Source organism: Aspergillus chevalieri, chromosome 5 (genome assembly GCF_016861735.1).
Source record: "Aspergillus chevalieri M1 DNA, chromosome 5, nearly complete sequence".
Lineage (NCBI taxonomy): Eukaryota > Fungi > Ascomycota > Eurotiomycetes > Eurotiales > Aspergillaceae > Aspergillus > Aspergillus chevalieri.
The window spans coordinates 1,949,664-1,968,298 of NC_057366.1; the positions used below are offsets into that span (position 1 = coordinate 1,949,664).

General features: G+C 50.2%; 10 protein-coding genes across 10 annotated transcripts; 5 read left to right on the forward strand and 5 right to left on the reverse strand.

Annotated features, from left to right (window-relative positions):
• Nucleotides 1-227: 227 nt before the first annotated feature.
• On the forward strand, nt 228-803 carry ACHE_50688S (uncharacterized protein; the record flags this gene model as incomplete). Its single annotated transcript, XM_043280433.1, has 1 exon — nt 228-803. The coding sequence occupies one exon, from the start codon at nt 228-230 to the stop codon at nt 801-803; it is 576 nt and encodes a 191-aa protein (XP_043138012.1).
• Nucleotides 804-1,075: 272 nt separating this feature from the next.
• ACHE_50689S (uncharacterized protein) lies at nt 1,076-2,677 on the forward strand (the record flags this gene model as incomplete). The annotated part of the gene is made up of 3 exons (XM_043280434.1): nt 1,076-1,507; nt 1,580-2,528; nt 2,586-2,677. 3 exons carry the CDS (start codon nt 1,076-1,078, stop codon nt 2,675-2,677), a joined length of 1,473 nt encoding a protein of 490 aa, XP_043138013.1.
• A 596-nt stretch (nt 2,678-3,273) lies between these two features.
• Nucleotides 3,274-4,253, reverse strand: ACHE_50690A (PQ-loop repeat-containing protein; the record flags this gene model as incomplete). Its single annotated transcript, XM_043280435.1, has 4 exons — nt 3,274-3,673; nt 3,740-3,952; nt 4,013-4,132; nt 4,207-4,253. 4 exons carry the CDS (start codon nt 4,251-4,253, stop codon nt 3,274-3,276), a joined length of 780 nt encoding a protein of 259 aa, XP_043138014.1.
• Nucleotides 4,254-5,687: 1,434 nt separating this feature from the next.
• ACHE_50691A (glucan 1,3-alpha-glucosidase ROT2) lies at nt 5,688-8,619 on the reverse strand (the record flags this gene model as incomplete). Its single annotated transcript, XM_043280436.1, has 2 exons — nt 5,688-8,482; nt 8,538-8,619. The coding sequence occupies 2 exons, from the start codon at nt 8,617-8,619 to the stop codon at nt 5,688-5,690; spliced, it is 2,877 nt and encodes a 958-aa protein (XP_043138015.1).
• A 383-nt stretch (nt 8,620-9,002) lies between these two features.
• On the forward strand, nt 9,003-9,798 carry NDK1 (nucleoside diphosphate kinase; the record flags this gene model as incomplete). Its single annotated transcript, XM_043280437.1, has 6 exons — nt 9,003-9,019; nt 9,133-9,163; nt 9,221-9,264; nt 9,319-9,422; nt 9,478-9,543; nt 9,599-9,798. 6 exons carry the CDS (start codon nt 9,003-9,005, stop codon nt 9,796-9,798), a joined length of 462 nt encoding a protein of 153 aa, XP_043138016.1.
• Nucleotides 9,799-9,926: 128 nt separating this feature from the next.
• ACHE_50693A (uncharacterized protein) lies at nt 9,927-10,514 on the reverse strand (the record flags this gene model as incomplete). Its single annotated transcript, XM_043280438.1, has 1 exon — nt 9,927-10,514. The coding sequence occupies one exon, from the start codon at nt 10,512-10,514 to the stop codon at nt 9,927-9,929; it is 588 nt and encodes a 195-aa protein (XP_043138017.1).
• Nucleotides 10,515-11,127: 613 nt separating this feature from the next.
• Nucleotides 11,128-13,290, forward strand: ACHE_50694S (methylenetetrahydrofolate reductase (NAD(P)H) MET12; the record flags this gene model as incomplete). The annotated part of the gene is made up of 2 exons (XM_043280439.1): nt 11,128-11,214; nt 11,284-13,290. 2 exons carry the CDS (start codon nt 11,128-11,130, stop codon nt 13,288-13,290), a joined length of 2,094 nt encoding a protein of 697 aa, XP_043138018.1.
• Nucleotides 13,291-13,543: 253 nt separating this feature from the next.
• On the reverse strand, nt 13,544-15,053 carry ACHE_50695A (tRNA-ribosyltransferase family protein; the record flags this gene model as incomplete). Its single annotated transcript, XM_043280440.1, has 2 exons — nt 13,544-14,736; nt 14,816-15,053. The coding sequence occupies 2 exons, from the start codon at nt 15,051-15,053 to the stop codon at nt 13,544-13,546; spliced, it is 1,431 nt and encodes a 476-aa protein (XP_043138019.1).
• Nucleotides 15,054-15,224: 171 nt separating this feature from the next.
• CDC8 (bifunctional thymidylate/uridylate kinase) lies at nt 15,225-15,936 on the forward strand (the record flags this gene model as incomplete). The annotated part of the gene is made up of 2 exons (XM_043280441.1): nt 15,225-15,360; nt 15,407-15,936. 2 exons carry the CDS (start codon nt 15,225-15,227, stop codon nt 15,934-15,936), a joined length of 666 nt encoding a protein of 221 aa, XP_043138020.1.
• Nucleotides 15,937-15,944: 8 nt separating this feature from the next.
• SLX1 (structure-specific endonuclease subunit SLX1) lies at nt 15,945-17,145 on the reverse strand (the record flags this gene model as incomplete). The annotated part of the gene is made up of 2 exons (XM_043280443.1): nt 15,945-16,848; nt 16,904-17,145. 2 exons carry the CDS (start codon nt 17,143-17,145, stop codon nt 15,945-15,947), a joined length of 1,146 nt encoding a protein of 381 aa, XP_043138021.1.
• Between the last annotated feature and the right edge of the window lie 1,490 nt (nt 17,146-18,635).

The following is an 18,635-nucleotide window of genomic DNA, read 5'->3' on the forward strand; positions in this document are numbered from 1 at the left end:
TCATGCACTCTCATCTATTCAGCAGAAGAAGCCGTTCTTGTCGATACGCCAATCACGATCAAGCAGACAGAGTATCTGCTTGAATGGATCGATAACATCGCCCCAAAACGAAAACTGGCGATACCTACATCACCAACGGACACGGCGATCACTTTCTCGGAATCCCCATCATCCTTAATCGCTTCCTGGAGGCAGTACCAGTTGCAACGCCCGGAGTAATCGAGCGCATGAAGCAGCAGGTGGAGGAACCGGTATTCAGCACCGTTTGGGAAAGCCGTTTCCCCGGTCAAATCCCCCTTCCTCAGCCGAAGGTATTGGCCAATTCGTTACCGAAAAGCAATACATTCACGCTTCAAAACCGCTGGACCTTTGAGGCTGTCGAATGCAGGCACGCTGATACTTGCAACTCTACGATTCTGTGGGTGCCCGACCTCAAGCTTGCTGTTTGTGGTGATGTTGTCTACGGACAAGTGCATCAGATGCTGTTTGAAGCCAACACAAAAACCAAGCGCGAGGAATGGATCCGAGCGATTGAGAAAGTCGAAGCATTAGGGCCAGCATACGTTGTTCCCGGACACAAGCAAGCAGAGGAGATTGATGGCGTCTGGCATCTTGCGGCTACCAAGAAGTACATACAGAACTTTGGGGATGTGGTGGCGAGTGAGCCAAAAGACCCGAGAGAAGTCTTTGCCAGGATGATCGAGTTATACCCGGATAGATTCAACCCGGCTGCGTTGAAATTGAGTGCGATGGGTGTGTTTAATGTTTCAGAAGAGCCGCGCGTTGGAACACACCATATCTAGGTATTAGTTAGGATATTTGAAAAAGTGGGGTCTTTTGCGACTATTTTCCTATGAATTCATGATATCTCGAGATCGTATGTCGTGCTTTTGTAGGAGCCGAACTATGATTAGTGAACAATCCGAGCCGAGGTTAAAGAGACTTGTACATTTTTATGCATAGTTGTGAGTGCAAAATGTGCATAAATATCCCAAATAGGAAACCAGGATTTCGACTTCATCTCCATCTCTACTCTCTAGACACCTCAGTATACAATTACATTTAAAATCTCATAATGTCTGGCAACTCCAGATCGCAGCAATTTCGGGTCCAATCCCTTGAGGAATTCCTGAAAACAGACACGCCGTTCTTATCTTGGGAGGATCTCCAGCAGAAGCTGCTGCTCCCTCCTCAGGATCGCCCATCCATGCGCGGGCCTACAGCTTCTAACAGCATTGAATCATTGTTGTCCGCATCTTCGTATCCGGTGCCTGAGACCTCGATTGCACAAGACTACCAACGTCAAGAGGCTCCTCTATATGGCGGGTTCTCCATCGAAACTCCGTCGAGTCAAAATGAGATAGATCAAAGTGTTCAGTCGATATCAACCCCAGTGACGAGGCATTCACGACGTCGCAGTGAGTCAATCGCGAGCAGCTATTCCCCGAGGAAACGGGGAAGGCCACGCAAAGATGTGGCAGACGTGTTGGACGAAGACCCCGAGGAGGTATGTACAAAGGTCTCCTAGAGTGGGCCTCGTTTCGATAAAATGTAATAATGTTGTTGCTAATTGATACAGCGTCGTCGGTTGCAAATACGTCTGGCGCAGAGGGCTTACCGCTCGCGACGAGAAAGAAGTCTCTTACGCTATAAAAGCCGTATTGCGCAGCTGGAAAACGCGGTTGAGAATATGAGCACGTCCGTCCTCTCGCTTAGCCAACAGCTGGTCCAGTCTGGCGTCTTGGAGTCAAATCCGGAGCTTGCTAATCATCTGCATGGTACTGTGTTGACATGTCTGCGCTCCATCAAGGAAGCAGGCTGCGAAGGTGAACGAGAGACTCCCGATACTTCCCCAGCAAGTGAGAAGCCTCCTTCTACGTCCTCGATAACAGAAGAGATAAACCCTGTTCAATCTTGGGTTGTTGAACTTATAGCTCGCTCGCAGTTGGATACCTCCCAGCCTTTTGGCGCAAATCGTAGAAGATTGCAAGACGCCTCCATCGGCAGCTCCCAGTATATATCCAGCTCGACAGAGGTCACAGACATCGAGTTACCTGCATTTATTGAAAGACTGCACCTCGCTTGCCTTTCTCAAGGATATATGGCCTTGCGCGATAAATCCATCCCCATGGATCGATTGCGAAGACCGTTCCGTCTTCTTCTAACATTCATGAGTCGGGAGCGCATGACCTCTTACTTCGAAGCAGCGCTTCACTTCCGACTCAGCCAGCAGCGGCTGGATGAATGGAAAGACGTACCCTTCTTTAGCTTGGGCGGGGCAGGTACGCATGCGGCACCGGGGAGTACTAGCGGAAGGTTCTCCTCCCAGAAATGGGTCACAATTCAGGATCCTTTAGCGCAGTTTCCTCCTGATATTCAGGAAGACCTGGATGGGGAATGGTTCACCATACAGGACTTGGAAGGGTTCCTCCGCCAAAGGGGGGTCGATAAATTTGCATGCGATCCCGCAGAATCTAGACCAAGTTCGCCAACGCGAGCTGTGGTCAGTGTAGCTCGTCTGATGCACGGTAAGGAGCTATTTCTTGATTTCTCTTCTTTTGGACCGGGCTCTAACTTTCGCACAGCGCTGATAAGCAAGTGCATTTGCTTGGGCCGCTCTCCGGGATTCCGTCGCTGTGATGTAGAGAGGGCTCTCAGTGCTGCTGTATCGACATGAAGGGAGACCTGACTTCGAATGCCATTTCGGTTGCGCCAAGGCATAAAACGGCCACGACGCATGTGTCATGCCATGGAAAGACACCGCATACCTGCCTTCTGGTTTCAATTCTTGTCGGAGAAACCGTCTTCGGATGCTCAATCGGGGCAAACGCAGCCTTACGGACATTGAACAGACTCCCTTTCCACCCAATTCACGCGATAACTAATCTCTTCCGATGAGAGTGATCTCTGTTGGTCTTCAATGAACCCGTTCAAAAAGCGCCCAGAGAGTTCATATCTGTGGTCTGGTGGAAATAATCTCTTCAAAACCAGAATATGACGAACACCAAGGCCTTGCGTTGGCTATACTCTCCAGGTCTGTTTTCATTTCTTAGCTAGGATTGTAGAGGTCTCAAGGTGTATGACGCTGAGGCTTTTTGCCCTCCATTGGATCGAAAGGCTCAATCGCTTCGTATTCTTCTTCATTAGTCAACCTATCACTATATATCTTAGTTTATCTCGTAATTATTACAAAAAGGATCTATGTATATGCAGTACACAAGGTGCCAGTACAGACAAACAACGTAAAAGGTTCATCGACGTTTCATCAACGCATCAAGTCATCCGAATATCCTTCTCTTCAGTCCCCCAGCCCTCCTGATTCCTAGGGCTGCCCGCAACCCGCGGAGTGTACAAGTAGAACTGAAACCCAAGGTAGAAGTCGCAAACGCACTGGAACATGGCGCACAGACGGAACGCCCAGGGGACGAACTGGCCGCCGAAGAAGAAATAGCTGAGCTTCATCGTGTCACCGAGAACCCATGCCGCGACGACGGAGAGACGGAAGCCCTTGCACGAGCGAGAACTGTGGTTGGCGATTATCTGGGGCAATGGGAGCGTTGCCTCAATGGCTAGACCAACATAGCCTAGCAGATCGATGTAGGTTTGTGAGTAGGACATTAAGACGTGGATAAAGGTCAGGCTAGCGGCGAAATATGCGAGGAACATCCAATACCTAGCGATGATGGTATGTCAGTTTACCATGCGATTGAGGGGATGGTAACGTGTGAACAGGACATACGGTCTAGCATTCTTCCATTGCCAGAACTCATACGGCCTGGACAATCCGCCTGCATCGAGGTTACTAAACGGCGTATGCTCGATTCCGCTCTTGATCCCCGGAGACGGCCTGTTATCCAGTGCAACCTTGAGCAACACGATCTGAACCCCGATTGTAATCACAGCCTGTACTAGCAGCGAGACATCGTAGTAAGCTCCGAACCAATAGAATACCCTATTGCGAAAGTGTTAACCGCCAATGCCGAATAATCCGCCGTCCAGACCGGATTCTTACTTCATAATCGACGCGATAAGCATAATCAACGGGATGTCCAACGAAAACCCGGCCGAGCTCCTGTTCCGATTAATGCTGATAATCTGATCTGCGTAGGACGTCACCGGCGACGTGATAATGCTGTTGTACAGCAACGGTCAGCATGGCCATAATCTACCGGGGCATTTGCGGTCTTCTGGGAATTGGTTACACACAAGAACGGAGCGCCATATTGCAAAGCTTTCGATATCAGATACATCATGGATATAGTAGCTATCCGCCAAGAAAACGAATCGATTGAGTAATAGATCCAGCCGGAAGGAAATGTAGGGATAATTGCCAAGCAAAGTCTGTCCTGTAGGAGGAAGTCCGACAGTCGACGCGGTTGCGAAGCGGGCTTGCGACGGTCAACAAGTCCGAGGCCAGTTCGAATTGCACTCCAAAGACACGATAGAAGCAGCAAAGAGGCAGCTATGCGACAAACAATTGATAACAAAAGAAGACAGAAAGCAATCGTGGTCAAAACTGAGACGAAGAAAGTCAGGGCGAACTTCAGTCGCAATCACCCTGGGCTGACTCAGCGTACTATTCTGGATCGGGTTAGCGCTATCAACTTGCGCCTGAGACCATCTTTTTCTATAGAACGATACTGAGCAACAGTAGGAGATTTAAATTCGTGCGAACAGCAAATCAAGATATAGCAATATGTAGAGCCTCCTGTATCTTAGTCGACTTCCTCGTTAAGCCACGAATTCGTATTTCGAAGCGCTTCTTATGCTACTGTAACTCACCTCATGCCCAATTCCCTGCCGGCGCAGAGCGTTAAGACCAGACAAAGCTTGCTTTGCAATTGACTTAGCGATCTTTCCGAGGAGCCTGTTTCTCCTGCTTCCTCAACACTTGGCCCTAAGAGTTCCAACACCAGGCATTCATGACGCCTGTTTGGGTCTTCTATATCAAAAGCGCCGAGCATGCGCATCAAGTTCGAGGGACCGGAATAAATTCTTGCAAGTTCCTTCGTCGTTTGCATTTCCCTGTTGACTACATAGATTCCTTTGGCTGAACTACAAACTTTGATGGCAACATTTATCCCATCTCTGTCGATGAGTTAGCAATCAATTAAATGTGAAGTGGGTTTTCATATCGTTGATCTCACGCAGCCCAAACCGTGCAGTGGCCTCCCCATCCCAACTTATGCAGCACTTTCTATCTCCCAATCTCCAATCTTTCAACTTGTCTCCTAAGGAAATGGGATGAAGGCCACCGTCTCCATAATGCCAGACGGGCTCAGCGTCGGGAAGATCACAGAAGTACGGGAACTTCCATGGTTCTTGAAGAGTGGTCCGAGGCCTTGAGGTGCTCTGTTATCCTATAATCACTCGAGGAAGCAGGAATGATCTAGAATATGGCATTCTTCATTTGTGTTGATCGAAATTAGAGTTTCCATATCTGACCAGTTGATGTCGAACCCACGTGTCACATAATTCGTCAAATTAGAACCCTTTGAAACGAACGGTTAACTAGTTAACCCGGCCTCTTATTCAGCAAAAAGCAGGAACCATGGACGGAAGTAGTAGATATGGCCAAAAAAAGGAAAACTTAGACTATGAAAGGCTGGATCATGGCAGAAAATGCAGGACAGTGTAAGAAAACATGGCATTCATTTCAATGTACTTTCAATCAATCTATACTAGATTTAAAACTCAATCCGCCATGTCCCTCCAATGCAAACATCTGGCTTCTTCACGATAGCATACGGAGCCTTTCCAGTCGACTGGGAGAAGTACTGCATCGAGCCAGTAGTTCCCGTCGTAGCACCGTCTTCGATGATGGTCACACTGACCTTATCCCGCCATTCCTTGGGAGGATCAATAACAATAATCTTCTCCACCTTAACATTGGCCATTGTCTTCAAGTACTCGGCGGTCTTGGGGCCCTTGGTACCGATGTCATGAGAAGACAGGACAGAGTCCTGGAAGTGGAAGTTGCGGCGGATGTAAGCACCACGCTGGTACTCGTAGCTTTCGCCGTCGTCCACGTACAAGGTGCCGTCGGCTTCGCCGTTCTTGTCCAAAGTGATAACGAGGGTGTATGGATCCCACTTCATCAAGCCGCTGCTGCGACGAGGGCGGTCCTTGCGGGGAATGACATGACCACTCTGCATCAAAAGCGGAACCTTCTCGATGGGAGCAGGAACCGTGTGTCTCTTCTTCGCGCCCTGGTAAACGGTGTAGTCGAAGTAGTCGTAATACTTCTCATCATCTGAGATGTAGATGTCCACAGAGTTTGCACCCTCGGAAACGACAGGCTTGGTCAGCAGACCAGTAGATCCGAAGTAGAGCTGATCATCGAGAGTAAAACCTTGCTCGTCAGTTGGATGCACGTAGAACTGCGGTCTTACGATCGGAGTCCCGTTGACGGAGGCTTCGTGGAAAGCGGTGTACCACGCGGGCAAAAGCTGGTATCTCAAGCGAAGCGCCTGGGAAATATAGTCGCGGTGAGGTCGGCTGATCAGGTATGGCTCTCGCCTGCGGGTCTCGATGTGGGCATGTGCGCGGAAGAATGGGTACCAAATACCGGTTTGATACCACCTAGTCAAGAGCTCCGGACCCGGGTTGTGGAAGAAGCCGCCAACATCAGCGCCAGCAAACGGGAAGCCAGAGATACCATTGTTCAAGACCATAGGAAGCGTAATAGCCAGATGGTCCCACGTGGCTTGGTTATCTCCGGTCCACATGGCAGCCACTCGCTGAGCTCCAGCGTAGTAAGACCGAGTCAGAATGAATGGACGTCGGTTCTCGCCCTTCTTACGGGCAGTCAGCGCTTTAAAGGTGGAGTTCAGCAGGGTCACACCGTTTACATTGTGGATATCACGGTGCTCCCAGTTGCCCCAGTGGATGTTGTCCTTGGGCATCGTGACTTCGGGTCCATCGAAAACAGAAGGTTCGTTCATATCGTTCCAAATAAAGACATTCGGAGATGAGCCCTTAAACTTGTCATACCTGTACAACGTGGACCACCACTTGGCAGCTTCGGGGTTGAAGCAGTCGATCCAGTTGGAGGCGCCCGGCCAACAGTGTCCATCGTAGATATTCCCGTCCTTGTTCTTAACAGCAAATCCTTGTTTCTTCATTTCTTCGGAGACAAAGTAGCCTTCCTCATTCTTAATATGAGGGTCAATGAGGACCACAAGCTTACGCTCCGAATCATCGAGCTGCTCTTCCATACTGATGGGATTAGGAAATGTCATCGGATCCCAGGTAAAATACTTTCGGTCATCAGTGTAGTCGACGTCAAGCCAGATAACATCATAAGGAATTTGGTACTTGTCAAACTGGGCGTCTACTTCCTTGACATCTTCATCTGTGACATAGTTCCAGCGACACTGGTGGTATGCGATAGCAAACTGCTGGGGCAGCTGTGTGTATCCAGTGAGTTCTCCATAGGTTTTGCTGATGTCTCGGGGCGTAGGCCCCAGGAAAACAAATACATCCAGCCGACCAGCTTCCGAAATCCAGTGGCTATGAGTGGTAGTCTTGGAGCCCACACCCAGAGATAACGGATTGACAGACGAGCTGGACTTGACAATGTCAATCCAGGTCTCGGCAGCATTGAGCCAGAATACACCGACGGTCGAGCCCTTCCGATGTGCCTGCATCAGAGGAATGGCGCCATACAAGGTCATGGGGCTGTTTAACTCATACTCGAAAATGTCCGAATTATACAAGCGGTACGGATCTTCATGGTTTCCAGAGCCACCCCTGGTCTCCCGCAAAGAAAGCGAGTCGGCATGCTCCGGAATCCCAAAAACATGGCTGTAGCCTGGGAATGAGATGTCCAGAGCAATACTCTCGGGGCCCCGAGGCTTGGAATCAGTGTTTCCATCAAAGGTCTCTTCCCACCATGTGCTCTGGTCCTCTGGGCTATCTTCTTCGGGCTCCAACTTCGGCCGCCAATGTTCCATGTTCAAATATCCCTGTTTGTTGAACTGAACATGTGTTTCACCGTCCCTTTGAAATTCCACATCGAAGGGTGCGTGACGGATGACTGCCTGGAATGAGTTTCCGGGACCGTAGAGCACCTTGGTGAGGCCCTCCTCAGTATTGGCGTTCAGCGTCGCGGACTTGCTCAAGTCCAATCCTCCAACCACAGCCCATTTCTCAGCCTCGTTATACCGTTCTTTGCGGACCTGACTGTTGTGTCGAAGATCAATTTCTCCCTTCAGTCGCTTCTCCTCGTCGATCACGACTCGCGCGGCACCGGATTCGAGGAAGGATACTGTGAGTGGCAGGCGGACTTTCTCATTTGCGGAAATTGTCTTGATGATGACTCCGAGTAACTGAGAGTCTTTGAATTGAATCGACGAGGGTTCGAGTTCGTATGGGGAGCTCCAGGATGAGCCCTTGGCGGAGGCCTCGTCGGCGTACGCCCTGTTTCGCTTACAGAAGCCGGATTGCGAGCAGTATTTGAAGCTTTCGCGCTTCACGGTTACTAAAATATGTCAGTATCATTGAATATGACGTCCCCTTCCGCCTGTCGAACCCACCTCCAGGGACCACAAGCCATCCCAATATCACCACCAAGAGCAATAGCGTCCATCGGACGGACACTGGCCAGCTCCGGGCCATGATTGTTGATCAACAAACAATCGGAACAATCAACTACTGACAGTGTAGTAATTCAATGACAAGATAAAGGAGGCCGCATCGAGCAGTCCATACAATACCCTTTGTAGGCAATGCGGTTTGATGGACGTAATTCCAGCTGTCCAGATGGAGAGAGCTGTCCCAATCGGGTTAGCACGGCGCTAAGCGGTCTTGGAAGTCGGGGAAGATGCCTGGTCTGTAAGGCGTGAATAAGGCATGAGCAAGGCATTCAGGCATGCGACCCCTCCTGCCCCACACCCATTTTTATTTTCGCCAACTCAACTTCCTCCCAAGTCTTCTTTTTTCCTCTCATCCCAGTGTCTCATTTCGATTGTCTCCTATCAATCACCACTACAACCCTCAAAATGTCTTCCGAGCAGACGTAAGTCAATTCCCCCCTGCTTATCTATACCTTATACCTCTTCTGAATCATATCTCCTCATTTGGAGTTTTTCTCGCTACCCCTCACTGCTTCGGAGAGCTAACAACCATCAGCTTCATTGCCATCAAGCCCGACGGTGTCCAGGTATGGACCTACGATAGTATGATGTGAATTGAAGCAAGGTCACTAACAATGGATTAGCGTGGACTCGTTGGCCCCATCATCTCTCGCTTCGAGAACCGTGGGTTCGTATCTCCCCTATCGCATACTTGAAACAGGGTAATGCTAACCTCCAATAGCTTCAAGCTCGCTGCCCTGAAGCTCGCCACCCCCTCCAAGGAGCACCTTGAGAAGCACTACGCTGACCTCGCCGGCAAGCCCTTCTTCCCCGGCCTCATCACCTGTGAGTGACCTATTGAATCGAATAGAATTAGAGAGGCATGCTAATAACAAACTAGACATGCTGAGCGGCCCCATCGTCGCCATGGTCTGGGAGGGCCGTGACGTCGTCAAGACCGGCCGCAGTAAGCTCTTCTCTACATCCTACCTCAATCCGCGTCATCTGCTAACCTACGATAGCCATTCTCGGTGCCACCAACCCCCTTGCCTCCGCCCCTGGCACCATCCGTGGTGACTACGCCATCGACGTTGGCCGTAACGTCTGCCATGGCTCCGACAGCGTTGAGAGCGCTCAGAAGGAGATCTCCCTGTGGTTCGCCGAGGGTGAAGTCAAGAGTTACAAGCAGGCCCAGGCTGAGTGGATCTACGAGAAGCCCTAAATTCTTCCATAGTTAATGATCTAGGAAGAACCAAGCAAAATAGTGTCATGGGAATAGATTTACATGATATCTACAAGCTCCGTACAGTCGTAGTCAAGTAACCCTGACTAGATAGCAGTCACCATGTCCTATTTCCTCCCAAACAAGGTCCTCGCTCCTTTACCTAGCGGGGCCAGAACGGACCTTGCGAACCACGGTGTTGCCCACACACTCACCGCAATGCGTACTGGCAGAAGTGCCTTGGTAACGGCATAAGCAGTTGCAAACTCTAGCACCAGCCTTGTCCCTTTCCGCTCACTCTTCGATTCTCTAGACTGCACCTCGTCGTTCGCAGACGACACACCGGCCTCTTCCACCCAGCCTTTCTTCTTTAACCACCTCCCAAACCGCTGAATCCCCTCGTCAATCGCACCGTCAGAACCCCAATCTGGCGTCCAATTCCCATAATGGAATGCCCCCACTAATCCAAACAGTGGCACAATAGCCGTCAACTCATGAAGAATCAGGAAGGACGTGATGTGCGTTACTGGTGCGCCGAGCAATGGAGTTGTGTAGGAGCGTAGGAAAGATGGGAGACGGTCATTTAGTTTGCGCAGACGAGAGTGCGAGTCTTTGGGTGTCGAGGAAGGCGAGGGCGTGGAAAAGCGTCGTGGTTTGGGAGAAGAGACGGGGGAGACAGAACGGACGAAGGAGAGGAGTGGACGTCGCAGTGCCATTGTCGCTGATTGCAAATATGCTGCTCCGTTCAGGGCTTTAGGCTTGCGATTCTATCAGCTCAAGACAGATTCCTCGTCAAAATGTGAAAGACAATTGCAGTCACTTTCGTGTTGTCATCAATTCTCCGTTTGCATTGTTTGCGGTATGCACATATGCATAATGTGCGATCAATGCATGCATAAATGCTGATTGGGACATTCGTGTTGCATATGTTCAAAAGGCAGTTTTTTTAATGAAACCAAGATTGTATTGGCTGCATTCTGTTAGGATAACTGCAGTTATTTTGTATTCTGAGCCAATGCTAATGGAGGCAATTGTGTATAAAATAAGCACGCTGCCAGCGCTGCTACCCGGGCAGACTGCATGCAGGAATCCGCAAATGCAACAGTTGCTGAAAAATCCCAGCCAGCCACCAGAGAATAAACTAACCGACCCCCCTTTTGACCCAGAGTTATCAGCAGTCGGCATTGGGCTCTACTCCCATATCCGTGATCGCCTCGATAACATCACCGCCATCGGAGTTCCCAGTTTCCCTCAACTCCCGAAGTGTCAACTTTCTGCAAACTTCACCTCCAACGCCTGTTATTCCACCGGAAAAGACTGCAGGCCACAATGGAGAAACTCACAGAAAAGATCGCGGCTCTGCCGCCCAACTCGAATTACTTCTCGCTCGAATTTTTCCCGCCAAAGACTCAGATGGTGGGGTTACCCCGCGACTTCGACTCGGTGTCACAAGAAATAGATTGCTAACTTTTTGGCTACGTGTAGGGTTTTGCCAACCTCCAAGCCCGTCTGGAGCGTATGGCACAAGCATTGCGACCATTGTTTGTCACTGTCACATGGGGCGCCGGAGGAAGCACCGCAAAGCGATCGCTCGAATTGGCTGAGGTCTGCCAGCGGCAACTGCAATTAACGACATGCCTGCATTTAACGTGTACCAACATGAGTCGGGCCTTAGTGGATCAGGCGCTGGAGGAAGCCAAGGTGCTTGGGATCCGGAATATCCTGGCGTTGCGTGGTGACCCGCCACGGAGTGAGGAGTACAACATCCACGGGGAGGACGACAGCAACAAGGACTTCATGTTCGCGGTGGATTTGGTCCGGTACATTCGTCAGCAATATGGGGATTACTTCTGTGTTGGTGTGGCTGGGTATCCCGAGGGTCATCCGGCGGATTCTTTCCAGGATGTCCAAGATCCACACCAAGATCTGCCCTACTTGATCGAGAAGACCAAGGCCGGCGCGGACTTTATCATGACGCAGTTGACTTACGACCTTGACGCATTCAAAAATTATGAGAGTCTGCTGCGGAATCATGAGTCGGGTGTGTTCAAGACGATTCCTATCATCCCCGGTTTGATGCCGGTGCACAGCTACAAGATTATGACCAGAGTGACCAAGCTGAGTCACGTCAAGGTCCCGCCGCACATTACTAAGAAGATGGAGGAAGTTAAACACGATGACGATGCGGTAAAGCGCGTTGGTATGGATGTCATCACCGATATTGTCAAAGGGATCAAAAAGGTTCCCTCCCCTGGGATACGGGGATTCCACTTTTACACACTCAACCTTGAAAAGACAGTGTCTTTCATCCTTGAGCGCTGCAACCTGATTCCGGATTATGATGAAAATGCCATTGAAGACGAAGGAGAATTCAACGTCACATCATCTACGCTGGATGTCGCCCCCAATGGCTCTCGCCTTGGCTCAAAAAGCCGTGCTTCATCGCTCAACTCCCAACCGCGCAACCGCGTTATCGTGGACAGAAAGCAAGAAAAGCTGGAGGACGCCACTAGAGATTCTGCGTCACACGAAGCATCTGCGGTCAGCGCTGGAATGCCTGCAATGCCTCCAAACCCTAGCACCACCCTCCAAATCTCCGAAGGACTCGGCGCGCTCGGAAGAGAAGCCACCTGGGATGACTTCCCCAACGGAAGATGGGGTGATGCACGTTCCCCAGCTTTCGGTGAAATTGACGGTTACGGTCCTTCCCTTCACGTCCCAGCCCCCGCCGCTCGTCGACTATGGGGCCACCCCGTATCGCGCTCCGACCTCAACACCCTCTTCCGCCGCCACGTCTCCGGCGAACTACACATGGTCCCCTGGTCCGAGGGAGGCGCAGAGGAAGAAAGCGGTGGTCTGAACGCCGAAACAGCCGTCATCCGCCCGGAACTCCTCAAACTCATCGACGGCCGTGGCTGGTGGACACTCGCCTCACAACCCGCCGTCAACGGCGTGCGCAGTAACGACCCGGTCTTCGGCTGGGGTCCACATAACGAGGGCTTCGTCTTCCAAAAGCCATTCGTTGAGTTCTTCTGCCCGGACAAGGACTTCCAGAACAGCCTCAAACCCGTCCTTGAAAAGCACGGCCACGAGAAGCTCGCCTGGTTCGCCACAAACGCCAATGGTGACTTCGAGTCCTCCCTGCCCGCTCACCCCGCTGGTTCCGACAACGATGATCTTGTCGAAATGAACCCTGATAACGTCAACGCGGTCACATGGGGTGTCTTCCGGGGCAAGGAGATCGTGACACCCACAATCATCGAAGAAGTCAGCTTTCGCGCATGGGGAGATGAGGCCTATCGTATCTGGGACGAGTGGCGTCGCATCTACCCCCGGGGAACTGCAACGGAGCGGTTTCTCGAGGACACAAAGAATGATGTGTGGCTGGTTTGTGTTGTTGGGCAGGAATTTGGGGCCGGGACGGAGGTTGGATCAAGCGAGGAGGAGAAGGAAGTCAAGTGGATGTGGAGGGTTCTGGCGGGAGAAGAGTGATTTTCTTCTTCCGCTGTTGTTGGTTTTTATGGCTTTGGTTTTTGTCTTTTCTTGTTGGATGGTTTGTAAATGAGATGCATGATTATGTTCTGGTCAACTTTCATATCAACTATGCTTGTATACCGGATTCGCGATACCTTGTATATTTATTGCTCAATATAGCTTGTTTTTCTAAATGCTTGAATATATAGAAAATAAACAATCCAGCTCCAAAGCCACAGAACTTTTAGACCAAAAATTTTATCCCTCACTTCTACATCATGGAGGTAGTCTTCACCGCAAACCCATGCTCTTCAAGCTCATTCGCACCAGCATCCGGCGTAGCAACCGACGATGTCGACTCTGCATATTTCTCAGCTGCATCGTCAAGACGGCCGTATTTCCGGGGGTTACGTTTCGGTTGATACGGCCCTGACGGTGGGAGGTGATATCCACGGAGTCTAGGACCCTCTCCCGTCTTCTCGGGTAACTTCGACTCATAGGCCCGCTCAAAAGCCTGGAAATCTGCTTCAAACGTGCTCTGTTGGATACTTTCTCTGATTCCCAAGAAGAATAGGTCCATGACATGGTGGTTGTGGAGTTGGAGGAGCGTCCATGCTAGCATTTCCTTCGCGGAGAGGAGATGGTTGATATATGCTCTGTGGTGTTCTTGGCAAGTGTAGCATTGACAGCCTTCTATTAGGGGCTGGGTATCTGTGCTGAAGGTGGAGGACCATAGGTCCATGGCTAGGGGCTGAGGTTCGGCGGTTGATGATGGTGCTGGGAAGGTAAATGTCAACGCCATACCAGCGTCAGAAGTCTCACCCATGAACGGGATTGTCAGGAGATCTGCTCCTAACGACACCTCCCGCAAGACATCCTGTGGAGTAACAGGTGCACTGAGCAGCAACCGAGGCAGTTCACCCAAACTCTCCGGGACAATGGACAACGACGCAGCTTCATACAGCGCCAACCCCGATATATATGGCCGCAACTCGTCCTCCAATTCCTCCAGATATAGCGACTGCTGCGTATTTTCCAAGGGCAGCACAGGCGCAAAATACGCCGCTCTAGACCGTTTATCTTCCGCAACACCTTCCCCGTATAACTCCTCCGTGGCATCCATCGTGAAAGCATGCGTGCGGTCCACCATCTTCATCCTCCGCTTCACACCTGGAGCCTGTCCGACGACCAAATCCGCTAGACCAATAACAATATCTGGTTTGAGCTTCTGGACTGCACCGATGTATTCCTCGCCAGTCATATGACGGAATCCGACGCTGGTTAGGATGGCGACTGCGTTGGGTGTATTTGTTGGCGGACAGATGATAGGTGGGATACGGCGCGGGCCCATGATAAGGAGGGTATCCTCTGGCATGCAGATAAACTTGTGGATGGCGGACTCATGTGGTTCCGTGGGTGTTTTGTATATTGGGGGGATGGCTTTCTTGGGTAGTGTCTCTATGACTGATCTAAGGCCCCGTGGGCGTGGGTAGTCAGTATTCCTTCATTCTGGGCAAGGTCATGGACTGAATGGGATGCATACAATCCTCAAGACCGACGTATAAGCTCGATATAGTCGTTTGGTCCCGCATTATATCATGGGCGATGTGAGCGACAGCGCCGCGGGTGCTGAGTGGGATGTAATGCGGCGTTGAGATGGCCTTTCGGCCTGTGATGGCCAGTTTTCCCAGTCTAGGCGCCATAACTGGCGCAGTGGCATGGTTCAGCAGAGTGAAATTCATCGTCTCGTGGCGTTGTGGGCCTGTATCCAAAGAGGCCATGGTGATGCTGCTGTCAGTTGTCGGATTATTGATCTGGAGATTTCGGCGGAGAAAAGAGTCAACGCGGGGATCTTCTGCTCTCCGCTACTCTCCACGCGCAAGGCATCTGACTTTCTACCCCTTCTCGAAAGTTGATTATATTCGGCTGCTTTGGATCTAGCAATATACACGATGACTCACTCTACGCGACGCGGAGCTCTTATCGTCGTTGAAGGCTTGGATCGCGCTGGCAAATCGAGCCAGTGCGAATGTCTACGCGACGCGCTACAGAAACAGGGCCATTCGGTCAAGTACATTCGATTTCCAGGTATGTTCAATGATTCTGTATATAGAGCTGCAATCTAACCAAGCAGATCGAACGACATCTATCGGAAAGCTGATCAACTCCTACCTCCGCGGCGAATCGCAGCTAGACGACCACTCAATCCACCTTCTGTTCTCTGCCAACCGCTGGGAAATCGCAAGCACTATTGAGGAGAATATAAACAATGGTATCACGATCATCGTAGACCGCTATTCGTATTCCGGTGTCGTCTATACAGCTGCGAAAGCAAACCCCAACCTATCCCTAGAATGGGCATGGCAACCGGAAATCGGATTACCACGACCGGATCTCTGTCTCTTCCTTCGTATATCGCCAGAGGAAGCTGCAAAGCGCGGTGGGTTTGGCGCGGAGAGATATGAGAACCAGCCAATGCAGATTCGTGTGCGTGGGTTGTTCCAGGATCTTTTCGATCGTCAGCGGAGCGAGGATATTCATATCATTGATGCGGGGAGGGCCTTTGATGAGGTTTATCAGGATATCTTGAAGATTGCGACGGACTCGGTTGCACGTGTGGACGTTGTCGGACCTCTAAGAAAACTTGGACCGATTTCTCTTTGATTGGGAAATCAATCGTCTTCGCTGTCCTCTATCACTATCTCCAGTCGCGGGGGGGCTGGCTTTGATCGTGCATTAGGGATTTCTGTGTCGGAATCCGATTCAGAAGCCGGTTCCTCTGTCCAATCCTCGTCAAGAGCATCATCATCAGCCGAGTCATCGAAGCTATCTTCTTCCGTTGTCGCGGCACCGGGGACACCCTTTGCATCCGCCCTCCTGTTTTGGTTATCTCTCCTCTTCTTCCTCCTCAAGATAGCACGCAATTCTTTGTCGCCGCGACGACGAAGCGTCATCTCTTGCATGATCACCGGCCATTTGATGGTCTTCTTACAAGCAGGACATGTACCATGCACTGGGACGAACCTGTCTGGTTCACCGGCGGCAACTAGGAAACTGGCAGATAGACAAGACATATGACTTGTGCAATGACAAGCAGTCTGGGGGCAGACAACCACCAACTCGTCTTTGGGAATCATCCGCCCCTGGCATATTTTACAACGTAGATCTGTAGGATCATCGAGTAAGAGAGCAGCTTTTTCCAGGTATTCATCAATATTCGTATATCTCGTCTGGATATTGTGGACGCTCTCAACCTTGTCACCCTTGTCGGTCTGGTTATGCAGAAGATCACAATCCCCATCCAAGATGATCTGGATATGGCTTGGGAGGGAGTCATCTACACGGTCACTCCAGGCCTTCCATTGTCGATAGACGTCAGCCGAGAAAAACCGTATCCTCAAGGGCCAGTTAGAGAAGTAATTTGATCGTAGTAGGACATGTAAATCCTCCAAATGAGCCTTCATCGACCGCCTAGTCCGACGGCGTTGAGGTTTCGCCTTGCCAGCCGTAACTTCCTCCCCAGTCATCTGCCCCAACCTCGCATGTCTCGAGTCATTCGTGTGTTGCCACGCCCATCTACTCCATCAGCGTCATGCATACCAAACAACAACAAACATGGGGGAATGCGCACTCAAACTGCAACGCCCCGATGCGGCTCATAAACCCCTCCACCAAAATTGTCATCTCCCATGGCCTCAAGTTCCCCCTAGCCGTCCGTTTTGCGCCTCCCTTAGTTGCCCCGTTATGCTGGGTCAGGCGTCTGGATGGATCTGGAGTGGAACCGATATATAGGGAGGCATGACGGACGGTGGAACGGAGGAGATAGCAGGCATAGAATGCAGGAATAGGTTTTGTTTGGTCTTCTTCAGTCATCCTAAAAATACTGGGCACTGGGATAGACAGTGTTGTGTTGAGATAGTTGCTGATCCTTCTTTTGTTGCCATGGGGTCACGTGACCAGTCAATTGGGACCACAAAGCACAAACGTTTAGAATTACTTGAAGTTTGTGAGCTTTTGGGACTTTTGTTATACTCAAGATTATTTTGAATTGTAGTATAGCTCTCCATAGGAATGAACCCTCCTCTACTAGTTGAGGTCATTACAAGAAGGAAATAGCAGCTGACAAGACCCTCGCCACTATATGTATTTTCATTAGCGGCGCTATTCTATGGGTCGATGGAAAAGCTATATTTGTTATACTAAACCATTGCAAATATTATTTGGCAAAAGAAAGAATAATGATGATCTATTGTGGGCGCTTCCTGCACAGGACCATGGTTGAACCTCTACTGGCTGACGACCAAAACGCAGTGAAGATCATACGATTTTGATATCAATCTAATGATGATTTATTGATATTGATATTCCTTTGAGCATGTTAGCCGTCATGATAGCATCTATAATACTGGTAATACTGAGGGGTATGTATTTGATGGAAATTCGTCTGTATAGAACTCGTTACCCGATTTGGAAGTAGGGCCTCGTCTCGCTCTTCTTCCCCTCTTCTCTTCCTTTTCCCTGACAAACATGTTCAATGCATCTAAAAGCAATAATCCAGGGCACTGGAGTCCCATGTGTGTTGGAATGATTGGTTAAGCAAAACTATGTATCCATCAGGGCATACAGTCTCTTCGGACTATCGGTCATAGCGCATTGGTTTCAACAATGAAACATAACTGCTGCAAACCAACACACTATACTGGTACACTCGGAAGCAATTGATAGGCCTGATAGACGGGTTCAACCTTCAATTATGTCTCCTAGTCATGGGGCCCTGCTTTGCTATACGGGATAAACTGTTGCACCATTGGCTTATCTAGCCCACAAACAGAGCCATAGATATCACATCACGGACGCTGTACTCTGGTGGATCAGGCCACGTTGAAAGAGGGTAGAAAGGGTTACACTATGAGAAATCAGACAGATATATACAGAATAGTAGTGTATTGTCGACAATCATTGTGAGAAGCTGTCAGATCAGCTGACCATCCCTGGTGTATTGTGACTATTGTAATCCTGATACGCGCATGCCCCGACTAGATCCGAGGACGAACGGATTCAAGTCTGCAAGTGCTGGAAAGCATGGAGAAGCACGGATACAGATAAAATGTAGAGTATACAACATTCTAACCATACGACTAGCGAGAGATATATAAGAATGCAATTGTGATCCAGCTGGGACAGTACCAGTATCAAGTATGTTGCATCACCGTTTGCGGATACAGAGCGGTATTACCGATACCGTTCGCTACCAGCATCTCTTTGGTCTGGTTCCCTTCTTCGCAGGAATTCCACCGAGTCTCTTCGTCTTTTCTATACGAGTCACTGGATTGAGGGTGTATCCCAAGTGTCTCTCGCTCATA